This window comes from Oryctolagus cuniculus, chromosome 10 (assembly GCF_051225735.1).
Source record: "Oryctolagus cuniculus isolate XC-2025 breed Fujian yellow rabbit chromosome 10, ASM5122573v1, whole genome shotgun sequence".
NCBI classification, from domain to species: domain Eukaryota; kingdom Metazoa; phylum Chordata; class Mammalia; order Lagomorpha; family Leporidae; genus Oryctolagus; species Oryctolagus cuniculus.
The window spans coordinates 19,029,523-19,050,080 of record NC_142876.1 but is presented as its reverse complement, the minus strand read 5'-3'; the positions used below and the strand labels follow the sequence as shown (position 1 = coordinate 19,050,080).

General features: G+C 46.6%; 1 protein-coding gene across 3 annotated transcripts in view; it reads right to left on the bottom strand.

Moving 5' to 3' along the window:
• Positions 1 to 19,821, bottom strand: part of CCBE1 (collagen and calcium binding EGF domains 1) — a 251,702-nt gene extending 231,881 nt beyond the window's left edge. Inside the window, exons 1-2 of one of the 3 annotated variants that reach the window (XM_089305030.1) lie at positions 18,686 to 19,821; positions 18,256 to 18,336 (exon numbers count right to left, since the gene is read on the bottom strand). In XM_089305030.1, coding sequence (XP_089161156.1) covers positions 18,256 to 18,336; positions 18,686 to 18,819 — 215 coding nt within the window. In that variant the 5' untranslated portion in view covers positions 18,820 to 19,821. The remainder of the gene's footprint in view (positions 1 to 18,255; positions 18,337 to 18,685) is intronic. The other 2 variants (XM_008261421.5, XM_089305029.1) reach the window with 2 other exon arrangements.
• Between the last annotated feature and the right edge of the window lie 737 nt (positions 19,822 to 20,558).

The following is a 20,558-nucleotide window of genomic DNA, read 5'->3' as shown; positions in this document are numbered from 1 at the left end:
GCTGTGACCATTTAGGGAGTGATCCAGTAGTTGGGAACTCTGTCAAGTTTTTCTAAGTAGGAGCTCTAGAAATGTCACATATTGATTTTGAAATCTGTATCTACAGTTTAAAAAATTCTTCAGAGTTTCTTAGAGATAGAAGCCCATGAGCATTGCTTTCTAACTTCTTTACACCTTTACGATTCTGCCCGATATTCCAGTGCATCTGCTTTGGGGCAACCTTGCCTGCAAAGGAAGTGCATTCTGCCTGCACCCCTGCAGGTCTTCCCACCTGTGCAGCCTCAGTGGGTGTCCAGAATGGCAACCTCTGCTCAGCCACGCAGCTTCCCACGTCGGGAGCCGCTTCTCAGGAGACAAACTCCAAAATGAAGGAAGAACCCCTTACACCAGGAGCAATGACAAGTGGCAGCAAAGAGGCAACAACTGGAAAGAAAGCCACCTGCAAAGAGGTTGAGCTGGAAACAGGTCTACTGCCGGAGGTCTGCTTTCCCCTAACCAACAAGGTACAGTAAGCAGAAGTGGTCACTCCCAAGGTTACAAACCTGTCTCCCACCTCCATCTCACTGGGCCCTTCTACACTTGGTCAAGTCTGTGTGCTTGGTTTTCTTCTTTGCTCTATGACACAGCATTCCTCAACTGTCCGAGTGTACTGAATGAATTCCAGCACCTTCCATCAAACTCCCCTCAACTTCTGCCTCTCCCTATTCAGCACTGTTTTCATTATGTGCTCCTTGCCAGAAGTCACTGTTTAGGCATCATGAGCTGTCTGGAACACAGCACTTGGCACGGGGAAAAGCAGGACCTAAATTTAAGTTCAAACACCCAGTGATACATCAAGATCCCCAAACGTTCATGGAACTGTTTCTTAAAAAAAGTTATGTGTGGATTAAATTGTTTCGTACCAGAAGTGTTTTAAGTCCATCTCTCCATTAATTTCTTCACATAGCCTCATCACAGTATATGTAGTTTAACTGTATAGTAGTACTTTCGGAGGCGGAGCCAAGATGGCGGAATAGTGAGGGCGCGCACCGATAGTCCGGGAAAATTTAGTTGAATAAAAGGGGAGTTATGGTAGCCGCAGAAAATAGAACCAAACAAAAATTGCAGGGGAAACCCTTCTGAATGGAGCAGGCGTGAATCGGACGACCTACTGGGAGAACAAGGTCGCCCACCGCACGGAAGCAAAGTCGCGGGACCCAGCCGCAGAAGCCCCAGGGTCTGCGCGACAGTGCTCCAAGGAGAGTGCACGCCACACAGAAAACAGCGGGGAGACTTGAGATGGTCAGGGCTCCAAGTCCACACATCAGCGCTGGAAGGGGAGGTGAGCTCAATAACCCGAGACACTGGTGGGGAAACGGGGGTCAGAATCTAGAGGGGGGCCGGAAAGTGCAGCAAACTCACTACCGGAAAGAAGGAAAAAAAAAAAGCTTTGGGGTTTCTCTTCCCCCTAACCTTGCAAAGGTTACAAGCCTGCAAGACTTGAAGAATTCCCAAGAGACAAAGAGCAGGCCTCCTCTTTGGATTTACATATCAATGGGGGAGAGTTAAGGAACTGAGTCACTACAATTCAGTAGCCTAGGCAACCCAGTGGGAGTCCAGAGGAGCCAAAGACTGGAAGCTAAATACCATCAATTCTGCACAGCCCTGCCCTGCAGTGTTACTTACCCCCTGAATAAATAAAATAAATAAATAAATAAAAAGAGAGAGATTTACCACGCATAACCTGAGGGTGTCACCTTTGCACACCCTTAACCTGGAAGAACCAGGCAGAGCTCTCAGGCCCCACCCATCTCAAGCCTCCAAGGCTCCTCCAACAGCAGGCAGTCCACTTAACACGGACACAGTATAAAATAAAAAAAAAAATTAAAAAAAAAAAAAAACGCACAGTGACGCAAGAATTAACTATGCCGAGTAACAAACACAGAAATAGAGGGAGCAAGATCAACGATGACACTATGATGCCTCCAAATAAGCAAAACACCCCAAGCCAAGAGTATGAAGATGATGAGATAGAAGAAATGCAAGATACGGATTTCAAAAAATTTATGATAAGAACATTTAGAAGTTTTCAAAAGCAAATCCTTGAACTACAGAAATCCTTAATGGACAAGATTGAAAATCTTTCTCGTGAAAATGAAATTTTAAGGAAGAGTCAAAATGAAACTAAGAAACTAGTAGAACAGGAAAGTGTAATAGTCAAGAGAAATCAAAATGAAATGAAGAGCTCAATAGATCAAATGACAAACACATTAGAAAGCCTTAAAAACAGAATGGGTGAAGCAGAAGAGAGAATATCGGACTTAGAAGATAGAGCACAGGAAAACATACAGTCAAACCAAAGAAAAGAAGAGGAAATTAGAAACCTGAAAAATATTGTTGGGAATCTACAGGATACTATTAAAAAAACCAACATTCGAGTTCTAGGAGTTCCTGAAGGCATGGAGAGAGAGAAAGGATTGGAAGGCCTTTTTAGTGAGATACTAGCAGAGAACTTTCCAGGTTTGGAGAAGGACAGAGATATCCTAGTACAGGAAGCTCATAGAACCCCCAATAAACATGACCAAAAGAGATCCTCACCACGACACGTGGTAATTAAACTTACCACAGTGAAACAAAGAAAAGATCCTAAAATGTGCAAGAGAGAAACGTCAGATTACTCTCAGAGGATATCCAATCAGACTCACAGCTGACTTCTCATCAGAAACCCTACAAGCTAGGAGGGAATGGCGAGACATAGCACAGGTGCTAAGAGAGAAAAATTGCCAGCCCAGAATATTATATCCTGCCAAGCTCTCATTTGTGAATGAAGGTGAAATAAAGACCTTTCATAGCAAACAGAAATTGAAAGACTTTGTGGCCACTCGTCCGGCCCTGCAAAAGATACTTAAAGATGTGCTACACTCAGAAACACAGAAACACGGCCATCAATATGAAAGAAGGGAAAGGAAGAACACCTACCAGTAAAAGAGCATGGGAAGCTCAAAGCATATACTAGAAAATATTTCCGGGAAAATGGCAGGGCAAAGTCACTACGTATCAATTGTCACATTGAACATTAATGGTCTGAATTCTTCAGTTAAAAGACACCGTTTAGCTGACTGGCTCACAGAACACAACCCAACTATTTGTTGCCTACAAGAAACACATCTCTCTAACAAAGAGGCATGCAGACTGAAAGTGAAAGGTTGGAAAAAGATATTCCATGCCAACAGAAACCAAAAAAAAGCAGGTGTAGCCATATTAATATCAGACAAAATAAACTTTAATACAAAAACTGTTAAGAGAGACAAAGAGGGACACTATATAATGATTAAGGGTTCAATTCAACAGGAAGATGTAACTATTATAAATGTATATGCACCTAATTACAGGGCACCGGTCTATTTAAAAGATATGTTAAGGGACTTAAAGGGAGATTTAGATTCCAATACAATAGTACTGGGGGACTTCAATACTCCACTCTCAGAAATAGACAGATCATCCGGACAGAAGATCAACAAGGAAACAGCAGATTTAATTGACACTATTGCCCAAATGGATCTAACAGATATCTACAGAACTTTCAACCCTACATCTACAGACTTCACATTCTTCTCAGCAGCGCATGGAACCTTCTCTAGGATTGATCACATACTAGGCCATAAAGCAAGTCTCAGCAAATTTAAAAGAATTAGAATCATACCATGCAGCTTCTCAGACCACAGCGGGATGAAGCTGGAAATTAGCAACTCAGGAAACCCCAGAAAGTATGCAAACACATGGAGACTGAACAACATGCTCCTGAATGAACACTGGGTCATTCAAGAAATCAAAAGAGAAATCAAAAACTTTCTGGAAGTAAATGAAGACAACAACACAACATATCAAAACTTATGGGATACAGCAAAAGCAGTATTGAGAGGCAAATTTATAGCAATAGGTGCCTATATCAAGAAATTGGAAAGGTACCAAATAAATGAGCTTTCAGCGCACCTCAAGGACCTAGAAAAACTGCAGCAAACCAAACCCAAATCTAGTAGGAGAAGAGAAATAATTAAAACCAGAGAAGAAATTAACAGGATTGAATCCAAAAAAACATTACAAAAAATCAGCCAAGCGAGAAGCTGGTTTTTTGAAAAAATAAACAAAATTGACACCCCATTGGCCCAACTAACTAAAAAAAGAAGAGAAAAGACCCAAATCAATAAAATCAGAGATGAAAAAGGAAACGTAACAACAGACACCACAGAAATAAAAAGAATCATCAGAAATTACTACAAGGACCTGTATGCCAGCAAACAGGAAAACCTATCAGAAATGGATAGATTCCTGGACACATGCAATCTACCAAAATTGAACCATGAAGACATCGAAAACCTAAATAGACCCATAACTGAAACAGAAATTGAAACAGTAATAAAGGCCCTCCCAACAAAGAAAAGCCCAGGACCAGATGGATTCACTGCTGAATTCTACCAGACATTTAAAGAAGAACTAATCCCATTTCTTCTCAAACTATTCAGAACAATCGAAGAAGAGGGAATCCTCCCAAATTCTTTCTATGAAGCCAGCATCACCTTAATCCCTAAGCCAGAGAAAGATGCAGCACTGAAAGAAAATTACAGACCAATATCCCTGATGAACATAGATGCAAAAATCCTCAATAAAATTCTGGCCAACAGAATACAACAACACATCAGGAAAATCATCCACCCAGACCAAGTGGGATTCATCCCTGGTATGCAGGGATGGTTCAACATTCGCAAATCAATCAATGTGATTCACCACATTAACAGACTGCAGAAGAAAAACCATATGATTATCTCAATTGATGCAGAGAAAGCATTTGATAAAATTCAACACCCTTTCATGATGAAAACTCTAAGCAAATTGGGTATAGAAGGAACATTCCTCAATATAATCAAAGCAATTTATAAAAAACCCACAGCCAGCATCCTATTGAATGGGGAAAAGTTGGAAGCATTTCCACTGAAATCTGGCACCAGGCAGGGATGCCCACTCTCACCACTGCTATTTAACATAGTTCTGGAAGTTTTAGCCAGAGCCATCAGACAAGAAAAAGAAATCAAAGGAATACAAATCAAGAAGGAAGAAGTCAAACTATCCCTCTTTGCAGACGATATGATTCTGTACTTAGAGGATCCAAAGAACTCTACTAAGAGACTATTGGAACTCATAGAGGAGTTTGGCAAAGTGGCAGGATATAAAATCAATGCACAAAAATCAACAGCCTTTGTATACACAAGTAATGCCATGACTGAGAAAGAACTGCTAAGATCAATCCCATTCACAATAGCTACAAAAACAATCAAATACCTTGGAATAAACTTAACCAAGGACGTTAAAGATCTCTACGATGAAAATTACAAAACCTTAAAGAAAGAAATAGAAGAGGATACCAAAAAATGGAAAAATCTTCCATGCTCATGGATTGGAAGAATCAACATCATCAAAATGTCCATTCTCCCAAAAGCAATTTATAGATTCAATGCAATCCCAATCAAGATACCAAAGACATTCTTCGCAGATCTAGAAAAAATGATGCTGAAATTCATATGGAGGCACAAGAGACCTCGAATAGCTAAAGCAATCTTGTACAACAAAAACAAAGCCGGAGGCATCACAATACCAGATTTCAGGACATACTACAGGGCAGTTGTAATCAAAACAGCATGGTACTGGTACAGAAACAGATGGATAGACCAATGGAACAGAATTGAAACACCAGAAATCAATCCAAACATCTACAGCCAACTTATATTTGATCAAGGATCTAAAACTAATTCCTGGAGCAAGGACAGTCTATTCAATAAATGGTGCTGGGAAAACTGGATTTCCACGTGCAGAAGCATGAAGCAAGACCCCTACCTTACACCTTACACAAAAATCCACTCAACGTGGATTAAAGACCTAAATCTACGTCCTGACACCATTAAGTTATTAGAGAACATTGGAGAAACCCTTCAAGATATTGGCACAGGCAAAGAATTTCTGGAAAAGACCCAGGAGGCACAGACAGTCAAAGCCAAAATCAACTATTGGGATTGCATCAAATTGAGAAGTTTCTGTACTGCAAAAGAAACAGTCAGGAGAGTGAAGAGACAACCGACAGAATGGGAAAAAATATTTGCAAACTATGCAACAGATAAAGGGTTAATAACCAGAATCTACAAAGAGATCAAGAAACTCCACAAAAACAAAACCAACAACCCACTTAAGAGATGGGCCAAGGACTTCAATAGACATTTTTCAAAAGAGGAAATCCAAATGGCCAACAGGCACATGAAAAAATGTTCAAGGTCACTAGCAATCAGGGAAATGCAAATCAAAAGCACAATGAGGTTTCACCTCACCCCGGTTAGAATGGCTCACATACAGAAATCTACCAACAACAGATGCTGGCGAGGATGTGGGGAAAAAGGGACACTAACCCACTGTTGGTGGGAATGCAAACTGGTCAAGCCACTATGGAAATCAGTCTGGAGATTCCTCAGAAACCTGAATATAACCCTACCGTTCGACCCAGCCATCCCACTCCTTGGAATTTACCCAAAGGAGTTTAAATTGATAAAGAAAAAAGCGGTCTGCACCCTAATGTTTATTGCAGCACAATTCACAATAGCCAAGACCTGGAACCAACCTAAATGCCCATCAATGGTAGACTGGATAAAGAAATTATGGGATATGTATTCTTTAGAATACTATACCGCAGTAAGAAACAACGAAATCCAGTCATTTGCAACAAAATGGAGGAATCTGGAACACATCATGCTGAGTGAAGTAAGCCAGTCCCAAAGGGACAAATACCATATGTTCTCCCTGATCGGTGACAACTGACTGAACACCAAAAAGGAAACCTCCTGAAGTGAAATGGACACTATGAGAAATGGTGACTTGATCAGCATAGCCCTGACTGCTAATGGACAACTTAATACATTATCCCTCATAGTATTTTTTTTTTTGTCTGTTCTACTTAATATGACTGGTTTAATTCTGTAACTATCACACAGTTATTCTTAAGTGTTGAAAATTAACTGAAATGTGATCCCTGTTAAACATAAAAGTGGGAATAAGAGAGGGAAGAGATGTATAATTTGGGGCATGCTCGGGCTGACTTGCCCCAATTGGTAGAGTTGGAAACATACTAGGGGATTCCAATTCAATCCCATCAAGGTGGCATGTGCCAATGCCATCTCACTATTCCAAGTGATCAATTTCAGTTCACAATTGATCATAATGAAAGGACTAAGAGTCAAAGGGAGCACATAAACAAGTCTAGTATCTGCTAACACTAACCGACAGAATAAATAAAGGGGAGAGTGATCCAACATGGGAAGTGAGATACTCAGCAGACTCATAGAATGGCGGATGTCCTAAATAGCACTCTGGCCTCAGAATCAGCCCTAAAGGCACTCGGATCTGGCTGAAAAGCCCATGAGAGTATTTCAGGCATGGAAAGCCAAGACACTCTGGCAAAAAGATCTCTGTGAGTGAGATCCCAGTGGAAAGAACAGGTCTTCAAAGAGGGAGGTGCCTTTCTCTGAAGGGAGGAGAGAACCTCCACTTTGACTATGACCTTGTCTAAACAAAATAAGAGTCGGAGAACTCAAGGGGCTTCCATAGCCTTGGAAACTCATGACTGGTGCATAGGGAGATTACTGATGCCATAAACAGGAGTGTCAATTTGTAAAGTCAACAACAGGAGTCACTGTGCACTTACTCCTCATGTAGGATCTCTGTCCTTAATGTGCTGTACACTGAGGCTTAATGCTATAACGAGTACTCAAACAGTATATTTCACTTTGTGTTTCTATGGGGGTGCAAACTGTTGAAATCTTTACTTAATGTACACTAAACTGATCTTCTGTTAAAAAAAAAAAAAAAAAAAAAAGAAACTATCAATTCCCAACTTGACTCTCACTGGGATTAAACATGACAATAGGTCTGATCTGATTTCATCATCATTTAAAAAAAAATCATCTATTATTTTTCACTTTATGTTTCTGTGTGGGAACAAACTGTTGAAATCCTTACTTAAGGTATACTAAGCTGATCTTCTGTATACTAAGATAATCGAAAATGAATCTTGATGTGAATGGAAGGGGAGAGGGAGTGGGAAAGGGGAGGGTGGTGGGTGGGAGGGACGGTATGGGGGGGAAAGCCATTGTAACCCATGAGACGTACTTTGGAAATTTATATTCATTAAATAAAAGATAAAAAAAAAAAACTGTATAGTAGTACTTTCCAGCTATGTATGGAAAAATATTCTTCATTGAGAACGGCTATTTATAGATGTGTGCTCTTCAAAACACACACTACCATTTGATTTTTGAAAGGGAAGTGTTTCCTGCTACCCACATTCAAAAGCAGCCTGTTAAAATAAATGGAGGGGTAGCTTTTAGTGATCTTCAGCAAACAAGATAAAGTGGGTACAGAATCAGTCAAGGAAACTCACTTTTTCCACAGTACAGACAGGCTTGTCAGGGTGACACGTAGGAAAGAAGTCACAGCTCCCGTGTCTGCAACAGAATCAGCCTCATTCACACCCTGACGGGTTACACTGTTCTATAGTGACAGTGAGCGATTCCTGGAGACCAAGATGCCACATCACTGCTGAAGGTGCTCAGCCAGCAGATACAAATCCAACGAAATAGGGCAACACCATGCATAAGTGACCCTGCGAAGTCAACTATATAAGTGGCCCTAATGCCACCTCCTCGAGGTCCATCTCAGACACGTGGACCAAGTGTTAACACAGATGAAAAATCCTACCCCAGATCCTCAGACTGCAACAGCTCTCAAGGACCTCAACTCCTCCAATAAACCACGTAGCAAACATCGGGGTTTGGGGAACTCTGTCGTGTGTTTTTAACTTAATGTCAAAACCATGCTTAAGACAACCAGCAGGACAAAGAACAGGTTATGGGCCTAGTTTATCAATCTTGCTCAGCCAAACTCCCAGAGCTAGGTCCTGCCTAGTGCAGAGAGGACCCTGTCTCCTTCAGTGCTCTGTACTTGCAGCTTCCTGCTGAACTTCACCAGGTCTGACAGCTGCCCCTGCCGTTATCAGATGACTGGACAGGAAGCCTCACTCCAAGTGGGTCCAGCAGAAAAATCCCACAGGCAGGGCCAAGGATAGGCGAGAGAGATCGCCAAGAACAGTTCCGGTCCAAGTTTCTGAAGTCATAAATTGTTAACGATCCAGTTCCTGTTCTGTTACAGAAGGCAGCACATACATTCACCCAAACTCCCTCACATAGGTCTTGGCGTGTGTGGGTCACACCTTGAGGATATGAAGAAACCAGTGAACTCAACGGGAATCAAACGTGTCAACACTGTAACGACCATCCACCTGCAACAGGTGCCTCAGAGGGGAACGAGTTGCCCCCAAAAGGTTTACACACACTTGTGACGGATGTGTCACATACTACTAGGGAAACCAAGGAGTGTCTGAGGAGCATGGCTTCTTTCGAGACCCTGTTTAACGCCACTGTCAGCAACCACAAGATTAGTCTCAGGGGAGGTGGGCTGGGCTGGACCTATTTGTCCCTAGTGGGCCAATTCTGGTGCTGCCGTCCACCTCCTGGGTCACAGGGCAAGGGAATTAGCCCCTCTCCACAGTGCTCCCACATTCCAGAAATACCTGGAAGAAAGGTAGCACGCGCTAAATTCTTGTTAGTGCCGGGGTAGAAAGAGCACTGGTTACCACCACCCTTGGGTTTTCGTGTCCCTGCTTGGAGCAGTGGGGTTTCTTTTGCTGAAAACATACAGCTGGGCCACAGGACATTTCCAGATCTGCCCCCAAATGTGTCATTCATCAGCTGTCTGCCAGAAATATCTTGAACATGTCCCAAAGGACATCGTTGGTTCAAAATTCCTTCACTGAAAGATAAATTAGAATCCACGAATTCCATGAGGACAGAGCTTTTTGTATTTGTGTTGATCCGCTTTATTCAGATATTCTAAACGCCTGGAACCTTGGTGAATGAGAAGCACTTGGCAATTGTGGAGGGGCAGTTGTAAGGCACTGAAAATCGTAGACAGCTTCATGGAGATAAGGACCATGCTTGGCAGAACAGGTGGTACAGCTGTTGATTGCTTTTATTTGGGAGATAAATGAGTAAACAGGAACAGAATGCGATCTCTGGTGTCCAGGTCCTCAGCCATGCCTCAAAGGCAAGCAGCCCAGGTCCTGCTGTGCACAGGGCCAGGTCTTAGGAAGCTGGACAGCATGGACATGGAAGATCAGTGAAATGCAAGCCTTCTCTGGAGAGAACAGTACCAAGAAAGAGCTCATTTGGTTTTTCCGGTTGTTTATAGAGAAGTTGAAGTGTAATGAACCACCGGAAGTCAGGGAGCAACAATAGCAACTGTATCCAATCTCAAAGGATGCACAGTGAAAGCACAGCCTTTGGTGCACAGTTCCACTGCTCCCAGCCACTTTGTATTGTTTCTCTGTGAAAACAGATACAGAGCCTAGCCCTGGCCAGCTCTGCCTTCCCTCCTTTGCTAGCAGGTTTTTGTGGGAGGGAGGGGTCCGCTTTCAAACTGGGGTTTTTCCTTTCAAAGCCAGGGCTGCAGGGATGCACACATCCTCTGTAGGTGTTATGTAAATGACCAAGTTCACCAAGTTAGGGATGGCTGCTAGAATCCAGCACCTGCTAGTAAAAAGTCAAGCTGATCTAGCAAGGAACCTATGAAAACGAGGGTAGAAGGGCAGAGGTTCAGCTAATCTCTGGTTTCTACAAGAGCCTTCCTGGCTCATCTAATACAGGAAACACACTTGCACAGCCACAAGAACCCCAAAAGGCTAGGTTTTTATTCAAATCTCGTTTTTTTTCAGTAGTAACACACTTGCTTGGTTATGCCACAAATATACATGGAACAACTCCTCCACCCAGACATGGAGCAAGCTCAGAGAGCCGCATTGTAAGAGGACAGCTGGCCCACGCCTTCAGCAGGGCAACAGTCCAGGGCCAGACAGAGCCTAATGCAGGACTGGAGGCTGCCGTCAGAACCTGGGCAATTCAAGGCTCTCCTTTGCAACTTCTGTACCATCTCCTTTCTTCTTTAATGACAGGGTATGCATGCTTGTAAATAATACTCTTTAAAATGGGAACCCATGCAGTGAGTGAGCCCATGATGATTCACAGAGCTGCTCTCATGCTGTGTCCTCAGCTATGCTGGCCAATGACAGAGGCAGCGAAGAGGGAAGGTTCCAGAATGCAGTCAAGGGTCCGATTTAGAGTCTTGGTTCTACCAGTAAGACCCTTCATGACAACAGGCAGAGAGAAAGCCTTGCTGGTGGTCCGTAAAATAGGCAACTTCAACAGGCTATGCCTTCCACGTGCTCTTACAAGTAGATCAACTTACTTGGGAAGCTGAGTAAGGCAGGAAGCAAAGGTAGTAATTTTCCCAAGGCACTAGATTTCTGGGCACACTGCACTTGGAAAGCCACCTAGAAACCAGTACTGTGGACTGGTATTAATACCCTTGGCATTAATGGCTGTGGCTTAAACCTGGTCTTTCAAGAACATCTACTGCAAAGCTCAGCAAGTAAATCCAAATGTTCATCAAGCACCTGCTACACACATTCAACACGATTAGCCAGATGCAGTGAGGTCAATGGCAGCCACTCAGCACTTCTTAGGCGTCTCAAACTTTGTGGTAATGCCCTTCAACCCATGCTAACATGAGGCTTATTTTAACAAAGGAGAAAATTAAGACATGGAGATTTAGAAACCATTCCAGGTCACAGAAGTTAGTAATAGAGGTGGTGTTGAAACGGTCACATTGAGCCTGTATTATTGTGTTCACCATGACCACAAACCCCCGGGGGCATGCAGGGACCCCCAAAGAGCAGAGCTACCCACATTCTTCCTTCACACGAATCAGAGCTATCACCACGGTAGTGGTGCTATCATGAAGCCACCGTCTTGCTTTACTAAGTCCCAATAAACGTGCTTGCAGAATTATGCTAACTTCCACACTCACAGAATTCAGTAACGCCACAGCATTATCTCAAAGAGAAGCGAGTTCTTGCAACCCCATGTCACTATTCCCATGACAACAGGAACCACCCTAAGAATGACCACAGACTGAACAAATGCCAGGACTGGGCACAGCTTAGCTGGTGGGGGAATCAATACCACTCAGCCTCCACCGGGAGGTCCATAAGCAAAAGCCCGACATCACAGCCAATATAATTCAGACCCTGTGTTAGAGCCACACTGAACAAGGGAACGCCTTCTCTTGCCCAAGAAGTCATTTCTAGTTGCTTATGTCTTACCCATCAGTGATACTGTAGCATCAACTTCATGACTTTGAACTCAGTCATTGCCAATTTCAAAGGCCTTGGTCTAAAACCAAATCTGAGCTCCGAGACTGCATCTTATTATTAAGCTAAATTTTCTAGCACTGTTCTTAGCTCAGAATAGATGCCTAATAAACTTAAGTTAATTAGGGCCTTTTTTGGCCACAGCTTCACTCAATAAATGGGTTTTATCCATCTTTCTCTAACAAGGATTTTTTAAGATTTTTATTTGAAAGACACAGGGAGAGGGTGAGAGAGGGAAGAAGAGTACACCCGATTCCATCTGTTGGTTCACTCCCCAAATGGCTGCAACTGCTGGAGCTGGGCCAATCCGAAGCCAGGAGCTTCTTCCGGGTCCCCCATGTGGGTGCAGGGGCCCAAGCATTTGGGCCATCTTCTGTTTTCCCAGGAACGTTACCAGGGAGCTGGATCAGAAGTGGAGCAGCTGGGATTCAAACAGACACCCACATGGGATGCTGGTGCCACAGATGGCAGCTTAACCTGCCACACAATGCCAGCTCAAAGATTCTTGAAGAAAGCCTGTCATTTGCCTTTTCTAACAGAAACCCCAATAGAAAAGTAAACTAACCTTTTGTTCCAACCACATGGTTTGAGAAACTAGAAAAATCAACTTTCAAAGCCACAGTACTTCATAGCATAATTACTTCAGATGCTTGGTTTGATTGTAATCACAGAATTCATATAAAAAAAGTCACACCTCCACTCTGATACATTTACTGCTGCTAAGAGTATGCCTATGTCAGATGAGAACGTTGAGCAAATACATTCTGTTTAAACTCCTCAAACTATCATTGCATTCATGCAGGTACTGCTGGTTAGACTTTGGGTATGAGGCACTGCATGAGGAACAGTCTAGAGACACTTTCCCTGGTATCGAGACCAAAGAACCCTTCAAGAACAGAACACTAACACGTGTGAACCAACCTGATACAAAGTCGGCATCTCAGCCCTGAGAAGTAATGGTTATTCAGAAAGATCACCATGGACATGGGAGCTGTTGGTGGTTTCTATCCAACCATCTGAAGTTTGTGCCCATGTGAGTGCCGTCTTCCTTAGACTAGCAGACCTAGAGCATTCAGCCTGATCTGTAGGCACCTCTCGGATGACACAGTGGCCCAGGCTTCCGCAGATGGAGAATCCTAGGTTTGAGCCTTGGCTCTGACACACAGCAGCCTGGTGACCTGCGGCATGTCACTTAACGCGTCAGAGCTTTGGCTCCCTCCTACCACCCCCGCGGTGACACAGATGTCAGACAGCTCTTGAGAGGTTAAGTGTGTGTAACAGTAATCACATGGTAAGTCTTCAAGTTATCATTTAATATCTAATATAGAAACCTAGAAGCAGAAAGGTGCTCAGATGAAGTCACACAAAACAGAAGACAGGGTGGGGGATCCAAATCACTTCCTTTCCTCCTCCAAGTCACTTCAGCGCCCACTTTTTGGTGTAAGGACAGATGCTATTCCCATCTACTAAACCCATTTTAGAAGGAAGCCTACCATCGGTATTAGAGACTTAGAAAAGAGTTTAAGAGCTCACTTTTCATCCAGCTCAGAAGCAGCTTCCAGAGTTATTTCCCTTGTGCTGAGAAGTGTCCGTCAAAAGGCACCCAGTGCAAAGTGGGATTCCACCAGGACACAGAACATCACAGAACATTCCCCAGCAGAGGGACTGTGTTACTTGCAGCTGAACCAAGAGTAACTCTTGAAGGGTCTGCCTTCCTGGAGAGCTGGCTGTCCTGTTCTAGGATAACAGGTAGACCAGCCGACAGCTCACCTGGTTAGAACTCTGGGCTCCTCCGAGGATGTGGCTAAGTGGGCTGGCACCACATCCCAGGGAGGGGGACGCAGCGCTTCCCCAGCTTTAACACACAACTCAAGATGCAGATTCTCATTAAGGAGGTCTAGGGAGGAGCCAGAGATGCTAACAACCCTGAGCCCAGCAGCTCTCCAGGCCACATGTGCAGAATCAAGCATCTACAGGGCCAGGACACTCAGAACGCAGAGAGAAACACAGCATCCTTCCATGGCCAGGGTACGAGAGCCAAATGGGGGCAGCAACTGCCAACCAACTTTAAGACATCAATAAGCTATAGACATAGCTTCAGACCCTCAATGCACACAGAACGATTGTTTTAAGATTATTTTGAAAGACAGAGAGAGGTAGAGACAGAGAGAGGTCTTTCATCTGCTGGTTCACTCCCCAATGGCTGGAGCTGCACCAATCCGAAGCCAGGAGCTTCCTTCCAGGTCTCCCACATGGGTGCAGGGGCCCAAGGACTTGGGCCATCTTCTGCTATCCCAGACCATAGCAGAGAGCTGGATCAGAAGAGGAGCAGCCGGCACTGAGACTCACTAGGCTAATCCTCCACCTTGCAGCGCCGGCACATCGGGTTCTAGTCCCGGTCGGGGTGCTGGATTCTGTCCCGGTTGCCCCTCTTCCAGGCCAGCTCTCTGCTGTGGCCAGGGAGTGCAGTGGAGGATGGCCCAGGTGCTTGGGCCCTGCACCCCAAGGGAGACCAGGATAAGTACCTGGCTCCTGCTTTCGGATCAGTGCGGTGCACCGGCCGCAGCGGCCATTGGAGGGTGAACCAACGGCAAAAGGAAGACCTTTCTCTCTGTGTCTCTCACTCACTGTCCACTCTGCCCGTCAAAAAAAAAAAAAAAAAAAAAAAAAAAAAAGAGCAGCAGCTTAGACTAGAACCGACTCCCATATGGGATGCTGGCGCTTCAGGCCAGAGCTTTAACCCATTGTGCCACAGCACCGGCCCCTCAATTTGTTATAAATAATGTCTTTAGGCTTACACTAGTATTTAATGGAGACCACTATATCATTTCCTCAAGCTGAAAGCATGTTCTACTCCAAAACGAAGTTCCACCACTTCCTGGGCATTCCCTTTGCTGCACCTCTGGGCTGTTTGGTAACAATGCATGGCCAGACACTGCTGGTGCCTCCTATGGACAGTGTAAGAGAGACATGTTGTCTTTAAAACCCTGGAAAAGATGACAGCAAGTCATCAGGCACCAATGGTTTCTCAAAGTCTGACATGCCTTCTCTAACTGCCGATTTATGTGAAATCTGACCTCCAGGAACTGACCAAGTGAGGAAACCATCTCGGACATTTTGCAAACTGAATTAGAGGCTGGATACCGTGTTGACAGGAAAACTTGTAAGAAATACTATGGTAGCCCTTGCCCTGACTGTTGATAAACAACTTAATACATTATCCCTCTTAGTACTTTTGTCTGTTCTACTTAATACTTTTGAATACTGTAATCAATACATTGTTATTCTTAAGTGTTGAAACTTAACTGAAAAGTGATTGCTGTTAAATATAAGAGTGGGAATAAGAGAGGGAAGAGATATGCAATTCGGGACATGCTCAAGCTGACTTGCCCCAAACGGTAGAGTTAGAAACATACCAGGGGATTCCAATTCAATCCCATCAAGGTGGCATGTACCAATGCCATCTCACTAGTCCAAGTGATCAATTTCTGTTCACAATTGATCATAATGATAGGACTAAGAGCCAAAGGGATCACATAAACAAGACTAGTGTCTGCAAATATTAACTGATAGAATCAAAAAGGGAAAGAACGATCCAACATGGGAAGCGAGATGCGCAGCAGACTCATAGAATGGCAGATGTCCTAAACAGCACTCTGGCCTCATAATCAGCCCTTAAAGCATGTGGATCCGGCTGAAAAGCCCATGAGAGTATTTCAGGCATGGAAGGCCAAAAGCCAAGACACTCTGGCAAAAAAAAAAAAAAAAAAAAAAAAAAAAAAAAAACCCACACACACACACACACACAACAACCACCACCACCACCAAATAAAAAAGAAAACAGACAAACCTAAATTAAAGATCTCCACCAGTGGAAAGAACAGGTCAAAGAAGGAGGTACCTTTCTCTGAAGGGAGGAGAAAACTTCCACTTTGACTATGACCCTGTCGGAATAAGATCGAAGTCGGCAAACTCAAAAGGCTTCCATAGCCTTGGCAACTCATGACACGAGCCTCAGGTGATTACTGATGCCATAAACAAGAGTGTCAATTTGTTAAGTCAACAACAGGAGTCACTGTGCACTTACTCCTCATGTAGGATCTCTGTCCTTAGTGTGCTGTACATTGTGATTTAATGCTATAACTAGTACTCAATTGTTCACTTTGTGTTTCTATGTGGGTGCAAACTGTTGAAATCTTTACTTAATATATGCTAAACTGATCTTCTGTATATAAAGAGAATTGAAAATGAATCTTGATGTGAATGGAAGGGGAGAGGGAGTGGGAAAGGGGAGGGTTGCGGGTGGGAGGGACGTTATGGGGGGGGGGGAACCATTGTAATCCATAAGCTGTACTTTAGAAATTTATATTCATTAAATAAAAGTTAAAAAAAATTCCAAAGGAAAAAAAATACTATGGTAGGAGCCAGCGCCGTGGCATAGTAGGTTGAGCATCTGCCTGTGGCACCGGCATCCCGTATGGGCACCGGTTCAAGTCTCAGCTGCTCCACTTCTAGTCCAGATCTCTGCTTATGGCCTGGGAAAGCAGACGGTTCAAGTGCTTGGACCCCTGTACCTGGGAGACCAAGCAGCTCCTGGCTTCAGTTGGGTCCAGCTCTGCCCCCTTGCAGCCCTTTGGGTAGTGAACTAGGAGGATGGAAGACCTCCGTCTCTCCTTCTGCCTCTTAAGTAAATAAGTTTAAAAAAAAATGCCAGGGTCATATGGGTAAAACACGGCTGGAAACAGGCGGATAGCCCCCCAGCCATCGCTCCCAGGTCACTTCACCAGCTGGGTGACCTTGCTCCTCTACTGTGCTTCCTTCATCCTCACCTGCCAGTTGGATGTACTCCTTTCTCTTCTACTAAACTCCTGTTCTGCTCAGAGCTCACCCATAGGTGCCCGAAGGCAGCCTCTCCCAAGCCCAAGGCGTGACTGTTGACTCAGTGTTTGTCATTCATCACTAAGGGCCTATTTAAAAGCACAAGTATGTGACCTAACTCAGGGTAGTGAACCAACCAGTCCTGGAACCGCTCGCCTAAGAGCACCAAGTTAAATAAGCTTTCTTGTAGCCCACAGCATTGGCGGATTCATCAACTACAGCAAACAGTAAGAACTGTTACCCTGTAACACCCAGTGCTGAGCAAAGTGCATGGCCCTCAGGGTGGCACGGGCCCCCAATCCCGGCACCTTGCACCCTGTTTTTTAAAACGCTTAACGAAGAGCTTGTGCCTTCTCCACCCAAGTGAACGCACTGGAACCAAAGCCAAGAACTCAGCGATGAGAGAGCCGTATCAGCCCCCACCTCCTAAGAGGCTGCAAGCCGGACAGTGGCTCCCTCCTTCCGGGTTCAGCAGGCTTCTGGGCTTATCTCTTGCTGGAGATAAGAGCCCCCCTGGGGATGTTTTCAGAACTACAGGCGCCCCGGCTCCATCCAGGCTTCAGGGAGCACCCAGGTGGATCACCAGCTGGGTGCTCCAGACGACCGCGCCTTTTTGTGTCTCGAATTTTCACGTTTTCCCCTTAACACAACCCTATCACACACACACACACACACACACCGGAGGCGGCGGTGACACACTGTGTCCCCACAGGTCAGGGACAGCCAAGCGCCAGTTCTCCCTCGTTAGCTGGATTTTCAAAACGGAACCCAGACGCATAAGCAGCCACTCAACTTCCCCAGGCCCCACCGCTCACACTGAACCCAGTCCACTCCCCTGCGTGACCCGGCAACGTCTCCCCTTCCCACCTTGTCCGACAAGTCTTCCAGCGAGCGGTAAACGATCCACTCGCAAACCCGGCTACCGAGCGCTACCCCAGCCCCCGGAACGCACACACGTTTGCACTGGGTAGCGCTCAGCCAGCGCGGCCGGCGGGCACGCGTGCCCCATCCTCGCGCGTCTCCGGCCAGCCGGGGCTTACCTGAAACACGTGGTGAGCTCGCCCGAAGGCTTCAGACACGGGTACTTGGTCGTGGCGATCTTGTTCTCCGCGCAGATTTCCCTGGGAAACAGTTGGAGAACAAGAGTCAGTGGCCCAGAGCGCAGGGAAGCGAGCGCGCGCGCGCGGGGCAGGAGCCGGTCCCCGAGGCCCTCCGCGAGGCAGGCGAGGGTCTCGGCGGCGCACCCAGCCCCAGGAGGAAGGAGAAGCTGAGGGGGCGAGGCTCTCGAGCACGGCCCGTGGCTAAGGCGCCCGACCCACGGGTGGGCGAGGCGGGCTGACGGCGGGGAAGCCGTTACCCGGGAGAGGGGCTGAACGTGGCCCGGCAGAACCGAGCACCGGGCCGGGGCTCGGGGAGCGAAGGCGTGCGGCTGGCTGCAGCGGCGGACCGGGTTGGGCTGGCCGCGCTTACCTGTCGCCGTCTCCGGGCTCCTCCCGGTAGGTCCACGCGTGTCCCAGCGCCAGGAGCAGCAGCAGCGGACCCAGACTCCTGCCCAGCTGCCCCCTGGCCGTTGCTCCCCGGCACGGAGGAGGCGGCGGCACCATCGGGGACGCTGCCGGCTTCTTCCCGGCGCCGGAGAGCTCTCCCGGAGCTGCGCACCGCGGCTCCGCGGCCGCCGCCTTTCTCGCTGCCCGGCAGGGGGCGGCGGAGGGCAGGGGCGTTTGCGCCACCTGCACGGGGGCGCAGCGCCTCGGAGCGCTGTGCGTGTGCGGCCGGCGATTAAGCCGGGATTTAGGGTGCTGGGTGCACACTCAGCAGAGGCAAGCAAACTGGGGGCCTGGGTCTGGGCCCGGACCGTGTGGTCGGGGCGCTCTCGCCGAGGGGACAGGCTGGCTGCACGCAGCTTGGGGCTGCGCCCGCCTCGCCTCCTCCCTCTTCCTCCTCCTCCGGGAGAGGCGCGCAGGGTGGGGACAGCAGGCAGCGGCTTGCATCCTGCACCAGGGTCTCAGGACGACGACGATGAGGAGGAGGAGGAGCAGCCGCCTCCCGGCCCTGGAAGCGCGGCGGAGAGGGGTTAACACACTTCCTTCCGCGCGTCAGGCGTTTCCGAGGCCCGCGGACAGGCCGTCGCTTGCCTTTGCCGCTCAAGGACGCGTTCGTGGCTTCTCAGCGCCCCCAGTTTTGGCTTAGGTCGGGGACAGACATCGCGAGGCCCCGGCGGGGGTCCCGCGTTAGCGTTCTCAGACTCGAAAGCGCACTTGAGCTCCGACAAGCGCTCGGGTCTTCCAGCGCCGGGTGAACCGCGCCGCTCCAGCGAGATCTGCGTAGCCCTTGAGCGGCTTATTAAAGCGCGTCCGAGCCCGTGAGGCTGGACACCTGGGGAGCTCCGGCCACGGGCTGGCCGCCTGCAGCCCGCGTGCGGACCTGGGAGCGTGGGCGGCACGTCGGCCGGCTCAGGTGACTGGCGTTGCTGTACTTTGCGCCCGCACCGCAGCCTGGCGTTTTCTGGGCGCTTCTGGGCGCGGTCAGGACACGCACAGGTGCGAGGTTTCACAGCCTTCACGTGTGCCGGGGGCCTGCGCCTCTCAGGACGAGGAGCGGGAAAGGTAGCGGGTCCACAGTTCCAGCTATGCACATCGGCTAGGTAGGCAGGTGTTCTGATGTACAGAAGATCCCAGTCGACAGGGAATTCACGCCATTATCACACACACGTTGATGGTTTTAGTTGCAATGAGACCCTCGTTTCTCTCTGGATGCTCCACGGTGCCCGCAGCTTTGCCATGTCCGCGATTTCATGCGATTCCCACAAAATCCCTTGAACCTTAGGGTTTTGTTGTTTTTTTTTTTTCTCCACCCTCTCCAGAGAGGAAGGACCCTGAGAGAGGCTGTTAAAATATGGCTCTGCCGGCTAACCCAGCAGAAGTACACTTTCACTCAGTGATTGAAGGGACACTTCAGAACCTGGCAAAACTTGAAATTAACCATCCTGGGGTCAGAGTCAAACCCAGGTCCTGTGGCTCCCTCCGTGAGTGACGTAGGCAAGGTACTTAACCTTGGTTTTCTCATCTATAAAATGGGAATAGCGTCCTCTTACCTTTTATGGGTATTGGAAGAAATAATGCACAGAAAGTATTTTACACAGTGTTTGGTATATACCTGGAGTCTTCAACAAGTTCGTGGAGTTGTGTATAATGGGATGGGAGTTTATGAAAAATCTGCATGGATGTCAGTTTTTTGCCCTGAAATAAACTGTTCATTTAATTCCATTTTCCACGAACTTTTAAATATATGTTTATGCATGATTGACATGTAATAAATGTATTTATGGGGTAAGGTGTGATAT